Source organism: Panicum virgatum, chromosome 9K, assembly GCF_016808335.1.
Source record: "Panicum virgatum strain AP13 chromosome 9K, P.virgatum_v5, whole genome shotgun sequence".
NCBI lineage: Eukaryota > Viridiplantae > Streptophyta > Magnoliopsida > Poales > Poaceae > Panicum > Panicum virgatum.
Window position 1 is genome coordinate 8,619,980 of NC_053144.1, and position 20,649 is coordinate 8,640,628.

Sequence of the window (20,649 nt, forward strand, 5' to 3'; positions counted from 1 at the left end):
AAACAGTAAAATGTCACGAGGTCGAGAAGTGCGAAGGGAAGAGGTTTTTCAGCATCAAAGACTGACTACAGGTGTTTGGATCCAAGTGCTAATGTCCAAAAAGTGCTAAACTTTTAGCACTAGCTCATCTCAATAGGAGTGTTAATAGGGTGAGCTAAGTTTTAACCAAGATTAAAAAACTTTAGCAAAAATATATGTGCTAACAGTTGCTAAGTTTAGCGCTCAATTTTAGTCCGTCCAAATAGAACCTGCGTATCAGCGTTTGGTTGTAGAGTCCTCTGTAGCGAGTTAACGGAGCGTCAACCAGCAAAGTTCTGACAGTTCAGACTCTGAGCCTGACGGAGCACGTCATCAAATCGCCAAGTACGATTGCCCACACCACATCCCTTGCCAACAAAAAGGCTTTGGCCTCATCTACCAAAGGGCCCGAAACATATGATCTATTGTAAGTTTGTAACAGAGTTGTACTATTTTTAAGGGAAGCATTTTCCATTTCCCTTTATAGAAGACCAATCGCTTGAATCTATCAATTATTATATGTTCCTCCTAATAAAAAAAAAGAGAAAACATAGGTGTCTCCAGATATTTCCAGCTGCAAGAAAGGAAAAACATGCAAATTCACCGTTGATGCTAGTGTGAATTGAAACAAACCAAGAATTCCCTTTGTTGCCGCTATGGTGTTAAAAGCACCATTATCAGCAGCACGAATCCCTACATAACTGAGCGACTATATAGTAAGAATAGTAGCTAAATCATCACATCGGTTATGGTCTTAATATTCCCAGCTCTGGTGAAGGAATTTTGGTAGTTCAATCAAATCCTGAATCTTTTGTTCGCATCACTGTTAATGTTTCTCTGAACTGCAGCGCATGGATTCAAGAAGAGCATGATACTTGGAAAGAAATTAGAAGTTTCCCATCAGGCGATAAACAAATTCTACACCCCATGGTCACTAGTGTCACTGTCACCAGTAAAATAAATTGCCGCCCATAAACCTTGCCGTTGTTTACAGAACCTGTCTAAAGATTCCACAGCTGAGTGGAGTAAACAACAAGTCGAGAAGCCTACAAAACTGAGCGAGCTAATAGTAAAACTCCTTGGAAGACATCAGCTTTCTGCCTTCTTACTCTTCTTTCTTCTATCCTTGGAAGTAAACAAGAAGTCGAGAAGCCTACAAAACTGAGCGAGCTAATAGTAAAACTCCTTGGTAGACATCAGCTTTCTGCCTTCTTACTCTTTTTTCTTCTATCCTGCTCCCCCTCTCTATCTTTCCTGCCTCGTCTCCGTGATTTGCCCTACCAGCAAACAAGAAAATCAGTGCAGGAAAGAATTGCACAAGTATCATTTAACAAACAGACTGAAGAAAAAGATCCAGGGTGCGCTAGAGATTATTTCAATTATTTATGCTTCTTTAATCACTTGTGGGCTTGTTCATCTGGACTAATGATGATATGTTCATCCCAGACTGTACCATCTGGCAACTATGGCATGAATTATCTCATGATCAAACAAGAAACAAGCCAGGAAGGAGGAAAAAATCATCATTGTTCAGGGAAGCAGGGCATGGATAATGTCTGGAACTGTAAATAAGGTTACCAAAGTCACTAAATGGATAAATGTACCTCAGCAGAAAAAGTCCTAAGGGGGTCTCTACTTTTGCCAGATCCTCCCTTGAATATCTGTCGTTTCCGCCTTTGGGGTTTGTCAATACCCATAGCAGCCCTGGAAAGTTTGACAACATTGCTGGCTTCTTTTGTTTTCGGATCAATTAGGTAGTCAGGAACGTCACGTAGGTGCGCGGGAATTTCTTTGTTGCTTAACAACTTATCGTGCTTGAGCAAATCTGAAAAGAAACAAAAAACAGTATAGACTGGTCAGACAGGTTACTTTACTAACAACTATTTGCACAAGGCTCATGAATCATACCAAGGTCTCTTGGATTCTCTTCAAAATGAGACTTCAATCTACAGGATGAAAAGGGGTCATTGTTATGGAAAAAAAATTCGGGAGCAGAAATAGCTTTGAATGAAGATGATCATTTTTTTCATGAAATAGCAAAATGTACACATTTGTATATTCATTCTATCAGCAAGAAATCACACATTTTATTAGCTAGAAGTATCCAGCTAGTTGTGATTTTCCCCTTTTTTCCAAGGAGAACCAGGAGGTTGTTTTCAAGAGATTCAAATATCATTATGCAAGTTGCATTTACAACAAAATCTTACTTCTCAGAATTCAGGATTTCATTCTTTATGTCTTGGCGACGTGCTTCCTGTATATCACGTGTTGTCACACTCCTCGCAACATCCTGTAAGAGCAGGGTCATTTAACGTTAGCCACCCAAATTAGTATTGCTGTTTCAAGAGTACACAAACAAATTGATGCAAGAACTGTAAAAAAAACTTCTGCAAAAATGAACCCCATGTGCTCAAGCTAGAAAAGATGACCGCACCAACAATTCTGCTTATCTGCCTGCCTACTACTTAGTGAAATAGCTTGCCTAAGCAAACAGCAAACAAAAGGGACATGGAAAGGACAATTGTAAAAAAAAAAATGATCGAGAATCCATCTTGGCAGCCAACAACAGGATAGCTCATTAATACTATATTCGCTTTCAGACTAGTCAGCAATCACAATAGTAGATTCCCACCAGGCAACCATGCCTTACTCATACTAGCAGTCTAGCACAACCTCACAAAGCAATTGTTCAATACCTACTATTTCAGGATAATGTTGAAAAAAGATAGGCGGAAATAGCAATACAGAATTGCTAAAAGAGATTCAAGTTGCTGACCTGAGCCCTATATCGTAGAGAGTTGACAGCATCTTTTGTAAGTAGTGGGAAAGGTGAAATGCACTCTGTATCTTTATTTTCAACTTCTTGAAACATATGCTCAATGTCTTCAAAAATACTACTCTCCTCTTCTGAAACCTGAAGCAGCGATTAACAAAAAAAGTGAGGGCATTGACACCAGAACATGTAGAAACTTTACAACATGATACTTATTCCTGATGCTAATCTATATGATGGAACCATGTAAAATTTAACTTACAAGCGATACGGATGCACCAGTCTTATTTGCTCTCCCTGCTCGTCCTATTCTGTGAACATACCCAGCAGGATCCGGTGGCATGTCAAAATTAACTACCTAAAAAAAGTTAAAGATAATGGTCAATCCTGTATCTTCAAAACTTCAACTGTGAGATCAGCAATGACATTTATGGTGACCTTGTTTAGCTGATATGCGTGAGAGAGAAGGATGATAAAATTTAAACTTCTGCTATACATCTTTTTGAGAGAACCAGTGGCCTCTTTAATATATTTTAGGGAGGAGCATTGGTTGACGATTTCTCAGTACATCAAATTCAGCATCTACTGCTCATGATGAATATCAGATGATGCAACCGTGAAACTCAACGAAGCAAATATAATAAAACTTGCATTGAACATATCATCTACAGAAATGCTTTTACAACTCAATATCAGTGAAGAATTCCAAGAAGATGGTCAATCCCTATAGGAGTAAGACTCAGACGAGAACTAACAATAACAGGAATACAGGATATGCATTATCAGATAAGAACAAAGTAGGTCCAGCAGTTGTCCTAAGCAAAGATCTCAGCTACTGAGTCAATCACACATAACTGCTGTGAATACACGATTATACCAAGATATTAACTTACTGTGAATACATTTTTGAAGTCAATTCCTCTGACAACTCCAAATTCAGCATCTAAAGTCTGCTGCCAATGTTTGCGGGACACCCTTGCCTCTTTCTTGTTTTCCTTATCAGTTTGCTTCTCCGCCTTTGTTTTAGCATCGTCCGTTGCTATCAGATAATCAAATAATCTAGCATTGAATGCCTAAGAAATAAAGTAATAAGTCATTTCTGGAGTTACCTTGTCAGTGCAAGGAAGTAATCTGTGCAAGCTTCTAATGGAACATAGAAGGAAAAAATCATATCAAAGCTTTAAATAATTTGAATACTGTTTAACTGGTACCCTTGCAGATATTGCTATTCAAGTCATAGAAACATAATACTAAGCTACAGTTAGAATCAATAAAAGTAGCAGAATTAATCACAACTACAGAATTAATATACAATCTAAGGGAGGGAACCTATCTGAGAGTTCAAGTCAGAATCGAGTTGTTTGCTTCATTTAAGCAATTAAATTCTCCTAGTTACAAATTTTAATACAAGCCATGGAATATGCTACCTCGATAATATGTAGCCGAGAATTTTGTGGCAACTCAGCATTCAACACCGCAGATCTTATCCCAAACTGTATAGAGCATATATTGATCATGAGATTGCAATAATAATACATGGTGTATATGGAAAATAGAAACCACACAGCAGCAAACAGCGATGAACAAAGTAATATGTCAACAAAAGCAGTGAAGTGAATAGTATTCCTGCAAATAATCATAGTGTACGTATAAGTTTGCATAGCATTATCTTAAAATGACAGTACAAATGTAGCACCGATCTGTTTATAACTCCTTTCATGCATTTTTTACAGACTTGCCTGAACCAGTATCCTACAGGTAGCTTAAGAGAAAAATGAATTTAATGAAAAATCAAGAGACTCAACGATTATATTTAAAATATCAAATACGAAAGGAACAGAGAGTGGTTCGGGCCAAAGTATGTCACAAGTTCAACTATTGCAGCACAAGAAGTTTTGAATTATCTCAAACAGGAATTCCAAGAATCAATTCAGGACACTGTGAAAGTTCTTTTTGGTGTCGAGCAAACTAGCATTCAAATTCACAGATCTAGATCACCAATCACATTTCATATTAGGGTACGACTAGTAGTTCAATCTACCTTTTCCAAGAACAGTCGTAATCTGAATGCTGCATCAATCGAGTTGACAAATATAAGAACTTTCTTCTGAATAAGCTCAAACTTTAAGAGTGCAAGGATATGAAGCATCTTATCCTTGGCATCACATGAGATCTGGGTAAAAAAGAATGAAACATAATGATTGTGATGCAGAAATTAATGCGCAAAATGCCAAATAAATTCAGCCAAAAAATTGCAAATAAGAAAACCTTTCACAATCTAAGAATGGTCCAGATAAAGAATAGATAGGAAAATGAAACGATATCAAATATGGGAACTCTTTATTTCCCCTTAGAAGTTTTCAGAATATCCCAGTTGCAAACTTGCAATAGTAATACGGAAATGGAGAACAAGTTCATAAATGTCAAATTAAATGGCAGCAGAAGAGACTTGCCCAAAACTGTTGAACGTTTTTGGGGATCACATCATCCTTAGCTCGACCAACCTCCGTAAGAGTTAGAACAAATGGGTTGTGCAGAAGTAGCTTCGTCAATTTGTCGACATCAGAGCTGTGACAGTCCAATTCAGTACCAGACTAGATAAATGAAAGACAAATGGAAGCAGGGGCTCAAGTAAATCATACAACTATTAATCTTTTCCTGTAACAAGGGATAGCAATACATGGATTCAACCTCCAATGCTTATCTATTAAACGCATGTCAATTGAACTACTAGCAGAGTGTTACGAAGAGAAGATACAGCACAAACAGGTCTAACAGCAACCTTCCACTTAAGAGAATCAGCATGAAAAAACTGTATACAGCCAAAAGGTCACAATTTGAAGTGCCAAGTATCTGATTAAGTATATAGAAAAATGAGACCCTTAGAGAAATCTTAAAATTAGGTAGTGTAAGCAAGATAGGATGCGTAAATGCAAAAAAAAAAAAAAAAGGAACATGGAGCACATTTGACCTTGAGGTTGCAGACATCAGAATGGACTGACAGCTTCTTGGGATATGTGGGATGAGAGCTTTCAAGTCATCCTCACAGCGATAGGACAGAAGAAGGTCAGCCTGGGAACTAACCATTAATAGATTAGCATATTCTTCGAAAGGAGCTTGCCTGAACATTATGGTCAATCCACACTCCACAGAAGTGCGTAATTTGATGTGCAATACTATAAAATAGCATATTTGGTATTCCCTTAACTTTTACAAGGCATATTTTGATTTGAAAAGGTCAAAGTGTGTAAGCTTTGACCAACAATTAGTCAATTTATATGTATGTTTAGACTATAAATGTGGTATCAATAGATTCATATTTCAAAGTGCTTTAAGATGCTGTTAATTTTGTGGCAATGGACAAAATTACATGTTGTAAGAGAAATTAAAGGTCAATATATACTTTTGAAGACTTTATATATCAAAATATGCCCTATAATAATGGATGAAGTAGCACTGCAGCTTTTATAAAATGTCACCACAAATTTGGATCTCCAAATTTTTGCAGTGGCTCAAAATTAGTATCATCATATGCACCAATAAATATTAAATACAACAAATGAAACTCAAAGACTCAATCAGGTAATGGAAGAACAGCTTCAAAATCGGAACAGTGTAGTTTTACATCAGTTCAGACTGAAAGAGAATACACACAACGTCAACACTGGCATTCATGTTTATATTGGAGGACTCATAAAGTATGTAAACAACAAAAATGCATAAAAGACAAATGAAGTGCACCTCATCGAGAATCATCATTGAAAGAGATTCTTTGATTGATGATCCACGCATAATGCCCTTTGATATGCATGTTGCAACACAAGCTGGAGTTGAAACAAGAATATTAGGAGGGCCAGACAATGCAACAGTCTGCAAATAACAGGGTTTAGTTAGTTATGCTTGTAGACATAATGAAAGGATACAAATATCAAGTTGACAAAATAATAATGAAATGAGATAGAATTGTCTCACAATATCCTTATCCGACATGCTAGCAGTCACTTGCACAACCTTTAATTTGGATGTACAGAACTCAAGGAGAGATGATGCCTCATTATAAACCTACAGTAAGCAAATATATAATGACACCAGAGTTAGTTTCTTTTTGGCGGAGATGACATAGTGGATATAATAATCATATGTTTGCACTGCACTATATCCAGTTACAAACCAATGAATCAGGATGTATCAAAGTACTCTGCAAACTTCAGTGAACCCAACATCAATAAAATTCACATATGAATCAGGATGTATCAGAGTGATGATATTTATATCTTTAAACTACTATAGATATCGCATTTGTAACAACTCAATTAAACCCAAACTAAATCATAAAACAATCTCAGCAAAAGAAAGGTTGAGGCCCACTACCTGCTGGCATAACTCTCGTGTAGGCACCAGGATGAAGGCATTTGGTGCGGGTTTACATATACGGCCTTCTGAGGATAACTTCAATAGGTCATGCAGCAATGGGAGAAGGTAGGCAAAGGTCTTTCCAGAGCCAGTCTTCGCCTTTGCAACCACATCCTTCCCTTCCTGGAGCCACAACATTTGGTTGCTGATCAGAGTCAGAAACTACAGAAAAAAAATGTTTGCACATGATCTGGATAAGTGATTGTCTGGAGTGTTATTGGGTATTGTGGGCAGGCCACAGCAGTTTGTGAACCAGATCCTTCTTGTGATATGCTTGCCTAAAACTAAATTTAAATAGGACTGTCTTCAAGAAATGCAGACTATCCAAATAGCGCTGTAATTTGCATATTACCATCACACTAGTCAGAATCAAAGTTTTTAAAGTATAAAGGGGGCTGAAATTCCATAGTTCCTGCACCATTTATCGTTTATTTTCTTACCAAACTCTAAGATGTCAACGCTACAGTAATAATTACATACCCGAGCCTTGTAGCCGATTGGATTGCAGATGACGAACATCTGAACTAAATTCGCACGAAACAAAAAGGTACCCACAACACAAGGAGAATAAAAGCCAGAAATCACGCACCAGGATGAGCGGGATGGCCTCCTGCTGTATCGGGGTTGCCTTCGCGATGCCCTTCTTCCTCAGAGCCCTCTTCAGCTGCTCGTCCAGGCCCAGCTCATCGAAGCCCACCTCCTTCTCTTCCTCCTCCGCCCCCTCCTCGCCGCCGGCCCCAGCATCCGGGCTCCACTCCGCCCCGCCATCACCTTCGACTTCCTGCCTGACCTCCTCCGCCTCCTCTTCCATCTCAGGGGTGGGCTTCACGCGGCGCATCGGCGTTCAGTCAAATCGCCAAATTATTTCAAATAAAAAACTGCGGAGGAGCGCCTCAGGGCGACAGATGACTTCTACGGTGGAAGGACGCTGTCCTGCTCAGCCAGGTCGCCGGCGGTAAGGCCTCCGATGAAGAGGCGCAGCGAGTTGTGGCGGCGGTTGAAGAAGAGGGAGCGCGACCGCAAAAGCAGAAACCCTCGCCCTCAATTTTGCCGCATTCCGGATTTACCCCTACATCTACGGCAGAGCAACGGTGCGATGGAGGGTTTAGGGTTTAAGATTCCAAAAACCCAAAAATATAGCCGGTTTTCTGGAAACCGGCCGGTTTAGCTGTTTCTTGGGTTCAGCGACCCATTTCTCCCTCTTGCCAGGCGCCGGCCCCCGGCCCGACCGTGTGCCGAGCTGACGATGGCGGAGACGGTGGACTTCGCGAGCGGCGACGCGGCGGCGTGGCGCGCGGCGCTGGCCGCGTACGACCGCCGGCTCGAAGCCCTGGACAAGCCCGATCTCGTGGCCGTGGACTCCTTCTACCGCCACGACCTCCCGGCCCTCCTGCGCGGCCGCGATCCGGACCCCTTCATCGCCAAGCCCGAGCTGGCGCGCCTCCTCCAGTGGAAGCTCTCCCGCGGCAAGTGGAGGTCGGTCCGGCCGCCGGTCTCGAACTCTCATGCTTGTTCCTAGCTTCTTCCTTCCCGCTGCTTTGCGTTGGAAGTTTCGGATCCTAGTTCCTAGAGCGTGGTCCGGTCCTCGTTCCTGAAATTTCTTCAGAAGCTTGTTAGTACCGACGATTGGTTGGGCTCTTGTGGCCAGGCCGAGACTGATGGATTTCGTCAAGGGCTTGGACGACGCGGTGGTGGAGTCGGCATCGCGCAAGGCGTTCGCGGCGCTGCCCGACCTCAGCAGGGCCATCACCGAGCTCACCGTGCTCAAGGGCGTCGGCCCCGCCACTGCGTCCGCCGTGCTCGCCGCCTACGCGCCGGATGTCGCGCCGTTCATGTCCGACGAGGTGGGTTTGTTGTGCAAAATGTCCTCTACATTTCTTTGCATCTCTTTGAGGGTTGACCGGCAATGTAATGCTGTGAGCTTGGACGGACTATGTGCAGGCGATGGTAGCGGCCTTGGCCAATGCAAAGGAGTACACACTGAAGCAGTACCTTGCATTTGCTGACAAATTGCAGGCAAAAGCAAAGGTATAGTTTATCCTGTTGACATAACAAATCGCATGGTTGCTTACAATGTGTCAATGTTGCAAAGCAAAGTTAACGTCTCCGCCTGGTCATTTGAAGTGTTTAGTGTGACACAAACTGTACCTTTGCCCAGGTGGCTGCCAAAATTTGCAGCTGATTAATGTTTTCGTGTAGTGATCATCACTAGAGTTTGGCCATAACTAGATTATCCTAGTCAATATACCAATATGGAAAAAATTTGAGCAGATTACATAAAATACGTTTAACTATACTTGGTGTGTTAACCCCCTCTTGGTATGTACAAACTGGAATACATAGCTGATTGTGCTTTCTTTTAAGGCTTGGTGTTCAGAAACTATAACAATTAGACTATTATTGAACATATATTTCTACATCAATGGACTGTTACTAGAAAGGATCCCACTACCTGTATGAATAACAGCATGGTTCTGCAATTTGAAGACCTGCAAATGCTAACATCGAATAAATTTGACAACATTGTGCGGATAAATTTTCAGGGTGTGCACCAGGGTGATACGGCATTTTTTTTTCACCTGCTTGTTTATTTTTCTATTCCAGGCTTTGGTTGGCACACTAGGGCAATAGGAGAAAAGCATTTTATTGTTTGCAGGTCATGCAGCCTCTGCAGTACTAACTTTGTCCTACATTACACTAGTTCAGTTAGATGTTATTTCAAATGTAGATTGTAGGCTCATATCAGTAATTCAGTATCAGCCGAGCATTGGATAAAAAGTACAATCTGTATAAACATATGAGTACTTGATTGCCATTTTGCTGATATTTCTGTTTGCCCTGAAGGAACTAACTGTAGGAGAAGAAAGTTTCACACCCTCAGATGTGGAGAGAGCACTATGGAGCTCGGCAATTGGGTCGAAGTCACCAACCAGTGGTAACGTGAAGAGCGAATCAAAAATGCGTGGCAAGAGGAAACGATGATCCACACCGAGCTACTTTACTAAGGCTAGAAGAATTTACTGGCTGGGGGGCTTAGATTTTTAGATTGAAAAAATTGTAGTTTCTGTAACCTGTGTGCTCTCAATGATCGAACACTTCATTCTGTACATGGCCTCCAGTGACCGTCACTGCATGCGCTGGGATGTATTTGTTTTTCAAGAAGGCCCATGTACCAGCTGTTTCTGAAAATCAATTTGCAAGCAGTCTGATTATTTGTTACTAATGGGTGTCTCGTGAACTAGCCCACCTATTTGTATGCTGTATTTGGTGCTGCATAGGTAAAAAAATTGGGGAAAAGTCTGCTTTTCAACCCTGAACTATCACGCTAGTCCGATTTTGGCCCTTGAACTACGAAACCGGACATCCTACACCTCCAACTAACGAAACCGTTTCGAAAACAACCCTGGCTCAGCCAAAGGCGGTTTTGCTACAGTAAAATTTCCGAATTTCTGGAATTTCACACCTCTCTCAATTAAATAATAAAGAAAGCATAGTTAATATTGTCTAAAAATCATGATATTTTTTTGGGAGGTAGATCAAAAGACAAGGAATCTATTTTGGCTAGATGTGCTACAATAGACATAAAGGAATTTGAATTATAAAATTTTAAAAATAGGTAGAATTCAAAATTCCTTGAATTTTTAGGTCAGCTAAACCTATGATAAAAATGCATTAAAAATATGAAAATTCATATTTTTTTATTTAGTTTAGTTAGGTACTTTTTATTGGCCCAAGTTCTATAGAAAATTCATAAATTAAAATTTGAGGAATCAAATTTGATTCAAATTTGAGCATTGCGAAGTAATTCAAAAACTTTCATAAAAACTTGGGCCAATAAAAAATACCTTATTAAACTAAATAAAAAATTATGAATTATCATATTTTTATTTCATTTTTATCAAAGGTTTAGCTAACCCAAAACTTCAAGAAATTTTGAATTCTACCCATTTTTAAAATTTATAATTCAAATTTCATTATGTTTAATGTATCACATCTAGCCAAAATAAATTCCTTGTCTTTTTATCTACCTCCCAAAAAAATATCATGATTTTTAGACAATATTAACTATGCTTTTTTTCTTATTTAATTGAGAGAGGTGTGAAATTCCAGAAATTCGAAAATGCTACTGTAGCAAAACCGCCCTCAAAACAGCTTGCTACAGTGCTCGAGGGGGTGATTCGGACGGTTTTGCCAGTTCGAGGGCCTAGGTTACCCGGTTTCGTAGTTGGAGGTTGAAAAACGGACTTCTTGACTAGTTCGAGGTTGTAAAATAGACTTATCCAAAAAAATTGTATACAGCACACAAGGGATCAGGATTCAGGATGCCGTTCGCTACTTTAAAATTCAGTAATACGTTGGGATGTAAATGGTACGGATATTTTTCGACCGTATTCGAATTCGATCCGGTCTGGAAGGGTTTTTATCCGTCCGTATCCGATTCCGAGTATCCAATATCCGTAATCGATCCGTATTCGAATGCTCAAAAGTTATATTTTCATGATGTCGATATCCATTACAATCTTATCCGACAAAAACTAATACTATCCGTATCCACTCCGTATTCGAACACAAATATGAAAACAAATACGATATCAGTGATATCCGTCCGTATCCGATCCGTTTTCATCCCTAGTAATATGTTTGTTTAACAATAAGATGATGGCTGCAACTTGCAGCAGGTCAAGGATCTTATGTTTGGACTGAAACGTGATCATCAGACGCACTAAATCATAGCGATGCATCAGAATCTAGAACTAATGTATTTCCAGAGGTGGCGCTGGTCCTGCAGACAAATGTAAATACAGACCAGCCAAGTATAGTAACGAACGTTTAGCCGGTCTAGAAAACAAGGTTTGATGTTTCTCGTGCTGAACAAGCCCCGTTATCAGTTTATCAGGCAGGAGACATTCCAGTCTCAAAACAAGGCTGCACATTTTTCTTGCACTCACGCACTGTAATGTGCATATCAGGCGAGAGGAAGACAGCAAGTGCAGATGCAGAATAAGTTCAGTGTCAAACAGATAAGAGGAGCAACATGTGCAATGATACAAATGACAGATTTGTATCACAGTTGGAAACAGAACAGGAAGAGAGAGAGAGAGAGAGAGAGAGAGAGAGAGAGAGAGAGAGAGAGGGAGAGAGAGAGGGAGAGAGAGGGAGAGAGAGAGGGAGAGAGAGAGAGAGGGAGAGGGAGAGGGAGAGGGAGGAGGGAACCTAGAGAAGAAGACTACCTCTAGTTGTTTTTCAAACTCCGGTCGATACAACATTGTCTAGATATCCAAAATAACAGGATATATTACAGTTAACTATCATAGTAGAACATGCTTAACAGAAGCAACCCTACTGGATGCAATGGTGAATTACATGGAAGTTCAACTCTACTGCTTTATACATACTAGTACTATTCGAGAAAAAAAATACATACTAGTACTACATTCCGGAACAAACAACTTCCACAATCACCACCTCGCTAATGGTGGCTACACCACAATCCTACAGTTTGCGACACTTCAGCAAAATGTTGTCTTCATTGTGATATCCGGTTGTCACGAAATCACCCAGTGTTAGATTGACCAAAGTAGTTCCAGATTATCCTGCAGAAAACATGGCAGGCTTAAGCAAGTTGTGGGTAATAGCCAAATAAGCAATCTATTAGTTATTAGAAAGTAAATCTACTAGTTCTAGGGCAGGATCACCAAAAGAAAACAATGATTTAAAAATTGAGAATTCTTTTTCTGAAAAGCTTAAAATTGAGCATTCTAATTCTTGTGGAATCACTCAGGACCGCCAACCATGAATGTGTAATACCCTAAAAGAATTTGCTAGATTCTTTTACACCGAATGGTTCTTGCTTTTTTTGAAATAAATACACCAAATGGTTCTTGTTAATTTTTTACTCAGCATACCTAAGGGTAAGGCAGAAGCCAAAATTGCAGGTGAACTGTGCGCCATTGACTTTCATGAAACCACAGCGCACAGGCCCAAGAAATTTGTCAGCAATGCAAATGCATAGTGTTAGTATAAGTTACAACAAGAAAAACAAAAGGTAAACATGGACAAAAGAAGTCCCTGGAGAATTATGGCCTTGTTTCACACAGCTTATATCTCAGCTCCTTTTGTCTTTCAAAAAGTATCTCAGCTCTTTTCACAGATTTAACGAGAATATGTGCCAAACAACATGATTTTGCAGCAATACATCAGTAAGTAGATTCTAGGAATGAACTGAATAAGCAGAATCCGCTTTTCACTTTGCCTATACTACGGCACAGTTCTCTTTACATATGAGAAGAATCAAAATTACCAAGTGGCACTCGTAAACAAGTCATTTGGTAGAAAATGGCCCAAGAATTGAATAGGCAATAAATGAATGTATCTAATTAGAATCAGCATTCACTATAGCAATGTTCTTAAAGCGTTAAGGCGAGGCACGGCGAGCGACCCTGTCTGCAAGGCGAGGCGACGCCTAGGCGGACGCCTAGGCGAGCAAGGCGACGCCTTACTCATATGCCACAGGGAAGAAATGAAAAGAAATAGGAAATAAAAAGAGTAAAAAAGGCAAAGAAGAGGCCCAGCCCAACAGTTAGGCCCAGCCCAACAATAACATCTCCACCCATCTCCACCCTCCACTCCTCCAGAACCCTCCCTCTTGTTCCTCATCCGCGCCGCCGGCCCTCTCAGCTCTCCCTCTCCCTTCGCGCCGCCGGCCCCAGCACTCTGCCCTCTCAGCTCTCCCTCTCCCTTCGCGCCGCCGGCCCGCCGTCGCTCCTCCGCCCGACGCCGCCGCCGGCCCGCCCTTGCTGCTCCGCCAGACGCCGCCGCCGGCCCCGCGAGACACCACTACCGGACCCGCGCGCCGTCGCCAGGCCCTCGCGCCGCCGAAGCTCGTCGGCGCTCCCTCTCCCACCTTCCTCACCATGCTCAGGTAGGCCGCCACCCCCTCCCTCTTGTTCCCCTTCCCCCGCAGATCGTCGAAATCCTTCCCTTCCTCTTCCTCTCCCTCCTCCCTCACCCTCCCTCTCAGTTTGCTTCTCTTTTGGCATGGCGTCGGCGGACGCCTTGGATTTTTGAGCGCCTGGACGACTAGGCGTCGCCTAGGCGACGCCTAGGCGACGCCTTAAGAACCATGCACTATAGGGCAAAACCCTAAAAGATTTAGTCACAAATTTTCTAGGTTCCTCACGAAAACATTTTAACTGCAGTATAGCAAAATTGCTTGATTCTGCTGAACGTACCATGGATCTTAAGAAGGATCAGAACTCTTCTCGAGCGTTTTAAGATGCTCGCAGAAACACTGATGTTTCTCTCGAACTTCAGCTATCGCTTTTTCAGCAGCCTCCTCGTTCTTTGCTAGAAGGTATCTCTCGATCCGAACAAACCACTCCCCCAATGTCATATTCTCTAAGCTGCTTATCCCAGTCCTCTCCTCCACAAGCCCTTCCTCCCCACTGCCACCAATAGCTTCCCTCTTGTCATTCTCTTCCTCTTCTCCAACACCATCCAGCTTTGATCCCGGCAACATTCTTTCCCTCAACTCGCGATCAACTTCATTTTCCTCTCCCCTGCTTGAATTCTTCCCCTCCCTTTCCTCCATGGCATCGTTGTTGGCAGTAGCACGCTGAGCATTGACCCTCCCCTGTATTGCCGTCCCTGTCTGCCCTTTCGGAGCCAATGGCGCATCCTCCTCCACATCCACCATCTTCTCATCCTCCATGGATGCCTTTGAGGTTCTATCCAACTTGCTGTCCCCAGTTGGCACCTTACCCTCCTCACCACCATCATTCGGTGCCATCACCCTCCGTGGACTGCCCCTGCATTCTCTTACATCAGTCATATCACTTTCCTCTTGCTCCTTTTCAGCATCCTCCTCAATCATAGCATCATCAGCCTTCCTTGTGGTTGCCCTCGTAGCCTTTCTTCTGCCTCCTCTGTTACTCTCTGTGCGACCTCTCCCAGCCGCCAGCACCTCCTCTGATGTATTTGAAGTTCCATCTCTGGTTTCTACCGTATCCTTCTCTTCACCACCCTTGGGACCTGTCGCCCTTGGAGGATTCCCTACCTGATCCCTGTTCACAGGCACCTCTCCCTCTTCGTCCTCCTCAGGAACAGCATGCGTGGCCTTCCTTACACTTGCCCTTGTAACCCGTCCGGTCCACTCCACCTTCCCCTCATCGTTTCCACTCCCCACTGCATCACCTCTCCTAGCAGCAGCTCTCGTTGACCTCGTACTTTGCGGCTGTGGCGGAAGGGCAGCCGTCGCTGCAGCCTTCCTCGGCCGGCCACGGCGCGGCACTGCCGCTTCCTCCTCTTCCTCTTCCGTCTCCACTTGAGGGGTCTCCGCTGCCTTCCTCCGCCCACCTCGGCGCGTCGGAACTGGAGCTTCCTCCTTCACTTCCTTCTCTGAATCAGGGGGCTCCGTGGCCTTCTTACGCCCGCCGCGGCGTGTCGGAACTGGAGCTTCTTCCTTCTCTGCTTCGGGAGCCTCCGCCGCAGCAGCCTTCTTCCGTCCGGCCCTGCGCGTCACCGCGGGACCCTGTTCCTCCTCCACCGCCGCCGCCGCTGCGTTGCGCGCGGACCGCCTAGTGGCCGCGAGGGGTGGTCGCAGGCCCTCATCGGCCGAGATGGAGACGGACAGCACGGTGCTCTCCCCGATCTTGATGAGGTCCCCGTCGGAGAGCGGGGCGGGGACAGTGGGCACGAGGGGCACCCCGTTGAGGAGGGTGCCGTTGGAGGACTCGAGGTCGGTGACGGCCCACCGTGCCGCGGGCGGCGCGAGGAACTCGACGGAGAGGTGGCTCTGCGAAGCGCCGGCGTCGCGCACGGCGAGGTGGTTGCCCTTGGCGACGCGGCCGACACGGAGCGCCGCGCCGGCACGGCCCCGCCGGGTCTCCCCCTTGCAGGGGCCCTTCTGCACGAGGAGCGTGAGCACAGGCGGCGGATCCGCCATCGCGGGAGCTCGGGGGTCGGAGGCCGGCGAAGAGGGAAGCGAAAAGAATTTCAAATTTTGGGGCGGTGGGTGGGGAAACGGGTGCAGGGGCTTCGGATTTTGGAGTCTCTCTCAGACGAGGCGAAGGGTGGGACTGGCCAACATGGGGGAGAGAGAAACTGCAGGGGACTCCCCCACTGACGGGTGGGCCGACGGCAGTTGGGTCCACGCGTCAGTGAGATGACTCCCTATGCAGTGTAGAGGAAACACTTCCATGCGTCAAACTAACTACTATTGACGTTCTAGATTATCTAGGTATTGTTTTCACATTTACTCCTCTATGCAGTTACTTTGGCTTGCTTGTTTCTGAGACGGATGGTAATAAAACCCTCCAAGCAAAAAAAAAAAAGAAAAAGAAAAAGAAAACACCAATGCACAACTTTGTCTCTATATTATCCAAAGGATTGATATTGAAACGTCATTTTTTGTTTGCGTAACAAAGGGAGTAAAAGCCATCAAGATTTTTCAAGGCCAAAAGACCATCAAGATTAGCTACGAAACTTTAAAAAGGGCATCAACAATTCATCATCTAAAAAGCATCAAGACAAGCTATGGACACAGGGGGTAAGCCAGTGCCGCCGTTGGAAATCTTTAAAAATGGTAGAATATGAGCACCCCAGCTTACCTCGTGCATATTTCCTCAGCAAACCCAAGTTACCAGAAAGGACATATTATAACGCAGGTGGTTCATGAATAGGGTTTAAAGCCTGAAGCTGACAGCAGTAGTTGCAACTTACAAGGATGCCTAGTGCTATCTTCCATCCGTTCCAGTTCATGGATCTTCTTGTTGTAGAACGAGAATTGGATGGATTCCTATAGTTCTCTATTTGCAAATTCATTACTTAATACCGATTCAACTCAGAGCATCCATCTTGCGGGAAAACTAAGAGCATCTTCTTACCATTCATAGCATACATCACAAGTCCGATTATAGCATTCTAACCTCATCCATTCTAAAAGCCTACTATCTTCCTTTTCCAGAACAGCTGTCTTTCCAACATTACTCCACCAAGTTCGATTTTGAAAGAATCAGAATATGCTGGAGCACTATAAGATGCAAGATCAAAAATAAAACTTGAGTTCCCAAACTAGTGAAAACAGTTTGTCCATTCCATACCATTTTAATACCTGCATCTTTTTTTTCATACCTTCCAGCTGAATTCTGCAACATCAAATGCAGTTGCCAGATGCAACTCCTGGCTGCCAAATCTATGAGGGAAGCTACTATGAATCACATCCCTGCAGTTCCATTTATAATTAGACATAGGTTCTGTTGTTAACTGATGCTGATCAATACTAATAAAAAAATTCCAAAACATACACCGGTGGGACAGTATCAATACCAATGCTACCATATAATCACAAGTTTCGGCATAAATAAGCATTTTATCCTTTGATTCAGATGGCTGATATTGTTGCACCAACTGGACCTAAACAAACTCTTTGATCTTCCAAATTGGACAGCTCATATAGGTGAGATACTGGGATTAGTCAATCACCATAAATTCCAAAGTAGAAGACAACGGGCCAGCCATCCACCTGCATGTCTGGCCTGACTGCTCGAACTTCTTTGTAACAGTGTAATTACATATTTTTACATCTTTTCATAAAAAACATATTTTTACACCATTCAAATAAAAATTCTACCAGAATATATCATCTATTCTTATAACAGTTACTTATGTCGGATATAAGCAGACATAATCTTGATAACTACAGTGAGCATAACAATTACTTGCATATGGATTGAGGTGTACTGTCAAATTTATGCAATAATAATAATTAACACTGCTTTAGACATAAGCATGAAAACCGAAAGAAAAGAAACTGGCTTTGGACCCATCTATCAGTAAAGTCCCAACACTTAGTACCACCAATGCCCGTCAGCAATAACCGGCCGAAAGCACACATGCTTTGGGCCACCAGTCGCAATCCATGTTGTGCATCCAAAGATTATGCATGCTCAGTAGTCTTTATAAGTGGATTACTACATCCTAACAGATTTTGCAGGATCAAATAATGAGTCACCATAACTTTCTATTGAAACGACAATAAAACACCTGAACTAAAATATTCATTTGTGTTGTGTATGACAATAGTCATATGTAGGCAGGATAAAAACAATTACCTCCTATGGGTCAGTAATCCTCCAAATATCTGCATGACAACAGATAGTGGACCATGAACTTCAGACATAATCAAGATACCACTTGGCTCTTAGCTGAAGACTGCAAACCTGATACATCTTTGGCATAAGGATACTGCATTGATGTTCAGGTACTATCACCAGCATTTCCTTCTTTATTGCTTTGTAAGTCCATAAATCCCTGGAACAATTCAACTAAGCAGAGATGCATTGCCCTCTACAAATTCTATTTTAACTTAGCCAGAAAATTCCTCTTCATCGGAAGCATCCAAAAGCTCAGCATTCCTACTAGACTGACCACGACCAGACTGCCTACGGCGACTCTTTTTCTTTTCTCTCCTTCTCTTTGCTTTAGGTTTCTCTTCAAGATCCCTCACCCCACGTCTCTTATACATCTTAAAGCTAACATGTCTTTCCTCAGCCATCTTCCTCACCTTCTCAGTGATTTCAGCTGCAATCTGACGGTTGTAGAGCTTTTTCAATCCCTTCATCAGCTTCGCGAATGTTTCAGGCTGTGGCATCAGGCCTGCCTCGAGCATGTCTATGCAATACAAGCAGGCCTCCTTGACATGTTTCTTAGCGTACAATGCATGGATCCAGATTGTCCATGCACTCACATTGAGCTCACAGCCTTTGCTAACAATACATTCCCAAACATCCTTTGCAAGCTCAAGTTTCTCATCTCTGACCAGCACATTGAGGAGGTCCTTCAGCACTCCATATTGTGGTGCGACGAAGAGCCCCCGCCCAACCATGTCCTTAAAATAACTACACGCTTCAATCAGTGCCCCCTGCCCAACAAGCCCACTGACCATGATAGCAAATGTATCGACCCCAGGACTGAGACCACCATTTTCCATCTCATTCCACAATGCTATGGCCTGCTTGGTCTCCCCAAGCTTGCAGGCCAACCGAATCACCACATTGTATATCTTGAGGTCTGGTGGACACCGGCACTCCCTCATCCTCTCCATCAGTTCCAAGCACTCCTCGAGTTGTTCCTTCTTCTCATGCGTTGTAAAGAACCCATGGTACACGGCAGCATCCACCCGCAGGCCTTCCCTTGACATGGCGTCCAAGAACTCGTACCCCTGGGATATCTTGCCAGTCTTGCAAAACGCGCTAACCAGTGTGCCGTATGTGACAGCATCCGGCGCGCATCCCTTCCTTCGCATTTCCACAAACACCCTCATCGCCTCATCGACCCTCCCCCTCGCGCCCAGCCCCTGCATCAGGGTGGTGTACGACACCGCGTTCGGCGGGCAGCCACGCCGCTCCATCTCCCGCGCCAGCTCGAACGCGTCCTCGAACCTCCCGTCTGCTACGAAGCCGGCGAGCAGGGTGTTGAAGGCGACGACGTCGAGGGCGACATCCGCAGCCTTCATGCGAGCCAGCACGTGCTTGGCCTCGTCGAGCTTGCCCTGGCGGCACCAACCGTAAAGCAGAGCCGTGTAGTGGCGGAGTGAAAGCGGAATCCGGGGCTGGAACTCCTCGACAAGCTGCTCGGCGGTGGCGACGTGGCCTGCCTTGGAGAGGGACTCGAGAAGGGAGAGGAAGAGGGCGGGGTGATCGTGGTCTGGGCGGGCGGAAAGTAGCGAGAGCGCGAACGGCAGGAGGCGCGGTTGCGGGAGGCGGCGGAGGACGGGGCAGAGGAGGGAGGGGCCGAGGAGCTGGGAGGGGAGCGGCGCGAGGAGGGACGGGGACGGCGGGGAGGAGGCGCGGGAGAAGGACTTGGAGAGGAGCACTAGGGAGGACGGGAGTGGCGAGGGCAGCGACGGGGAGCACCAGTGGAAGAAGTGCAGAGCGAGGGAAGAGGCGGCGCCGCAGCGGCGGAGGACGGCGTCGAGGAGGTGTGGCGAGGAGGGGTCGAGGCCCGAGGCGGACAGCGCGGCTGCGAGCCTCCGCGGGTCGGAGTGGTGGCGGCGGAGGAGGCGGTACGCGTGTTCCGCGGAGGAGGCCAGGCTGAGATCGGTGGTGGCGGCGGAGGAGAGACCGCGGCGAAAGGGAACGGAGAGGAGGCGCCGCATCGGCATGGTGGCTCTCCTTGTGGCGGTCTGGCGGTGGACCATGCGACGGGTGCTTTCCGTCACGTTTTTTCACATCGACGCTGCGACGTTCTCTGTGCCATGTTTGTTCATCTCTGCTGCACCACTGATGTCTGATTTACGCATATGATCCTAACCATGATGTTGGATTGGAACAAGTATGTGTTGTATATAATTGTAACAATTATATATATAGTTTGCCAAACGGGCCGGCCCGGCACTACACAACACGGGCACGACCTGGCACGACACTAAACGGCACGGCACTAAG

General features: G+C 44.3%; 3 protein-coding genes across 6 annotated transcripts; 1 reads left to right on the top strand and 2 right to left on the bottom strand.

Annotated features, from left to right (window-relative positions):
* Positions 1-890: 890 nt before the first annotated feature.
* Positions 891-8,282, bottom strand: LOC120649896 (DEAD-box ATP-dependent RNA helicase 16-like). The gene is made up of 15 exons (XM_039926821.1): positions 7,794-8,282; positions 7,163-7,327; positions 6,764-6,853; positions 6,533-6,661; positions 5,763-5,863; positions 5,245-5,359; positions 4,833-4,964; positions 4,219-4,284; positions 3,685-3,864; positions 3,054-3,149; positions 2,795-2,932; positions 2,226-2,308; positions 1,927-1,964; positions 1,623-1,843; positions 891-1,295 (listed from the first exon to the last, which is right to left on the bottom strand). Exons 1-15 carry the CDS (start codon positions 8,040-8,042, stop codon positions 1,215-1,217), a joined length of 1,884 nt encoding a protein of 627 aa, XP_039782755.1. The 5' UTR covers positions 8,043-8,282; the 3' UTR covers positions 891-1,214.
* Positions 8,283-8,373: 91 nt separating this feature from the next.
* Positions 8,374-10,427, top strand: LOC120649899. Its single transcript, XM_039926827.1, has 4 exons — positions 8,374-8,680; positions 8,853-9,048; positions 9,146-9,232; positions 10,049-10,427. Exons 1-4 carry the CDS (start codon positions 8,451-8,453, stop codon positions 10,184-10,186), a joined length of 651 nt encoding a protein of 216 aa, XP_039782761.1. The 5' UTR covers positions 8,374-8,450; the 3' UTR covers positions 10,187-10,427.
* Positions 10,428-12,461: 2,034 nt separating this feature from the next.
* On the bottom strand, positions 12,462-20,406 carry LOC120649897 (pentatricopeptide repeat-containing protein At3g49730-like). 4 transcript variants are annotated; one of them, XM_039926825.1, is made up of 4 exons: positions 18,316-18,459; positions 14,437-17,426; positions 13,111-13,159; positions 12,462-12,798 (listed from the first exon to the last, which is right to left on the bottom strand). In XM_039926825.1, the coding sequence occupies exon 2, from the start codon at positions 16,146-16,148 to the stop codon at positions 14,445-14,447; it is 1,704 nt and encodes a 567-aa protein (XP_039782759.1). In that variant the 5' UTR covers positions 16,149-17,426; positions 18,316-18,459; the 3' UTR covers positions 12,462-12,798; positions 13,111-13,159; positions 14,437-14,444. The 4 variants fall into 4 exon arrangements, with proteins under 4 accessions (XP_039782759.1, XP_039782757.1, XP_039782760.1 ...); XM_039926823.1 differs by lacking the exon at positions 13,111-13,159; XM_039926826.1 differs by lacking the exons at positions 12,462-12,798; positions 13,111-13,159 and adding an exon at positions 13,166-13,603 and having other exon boundaries at positions 14,339-17,426.
* Positions 20,407-20,649: the final 243 nt, after the last annotated feature.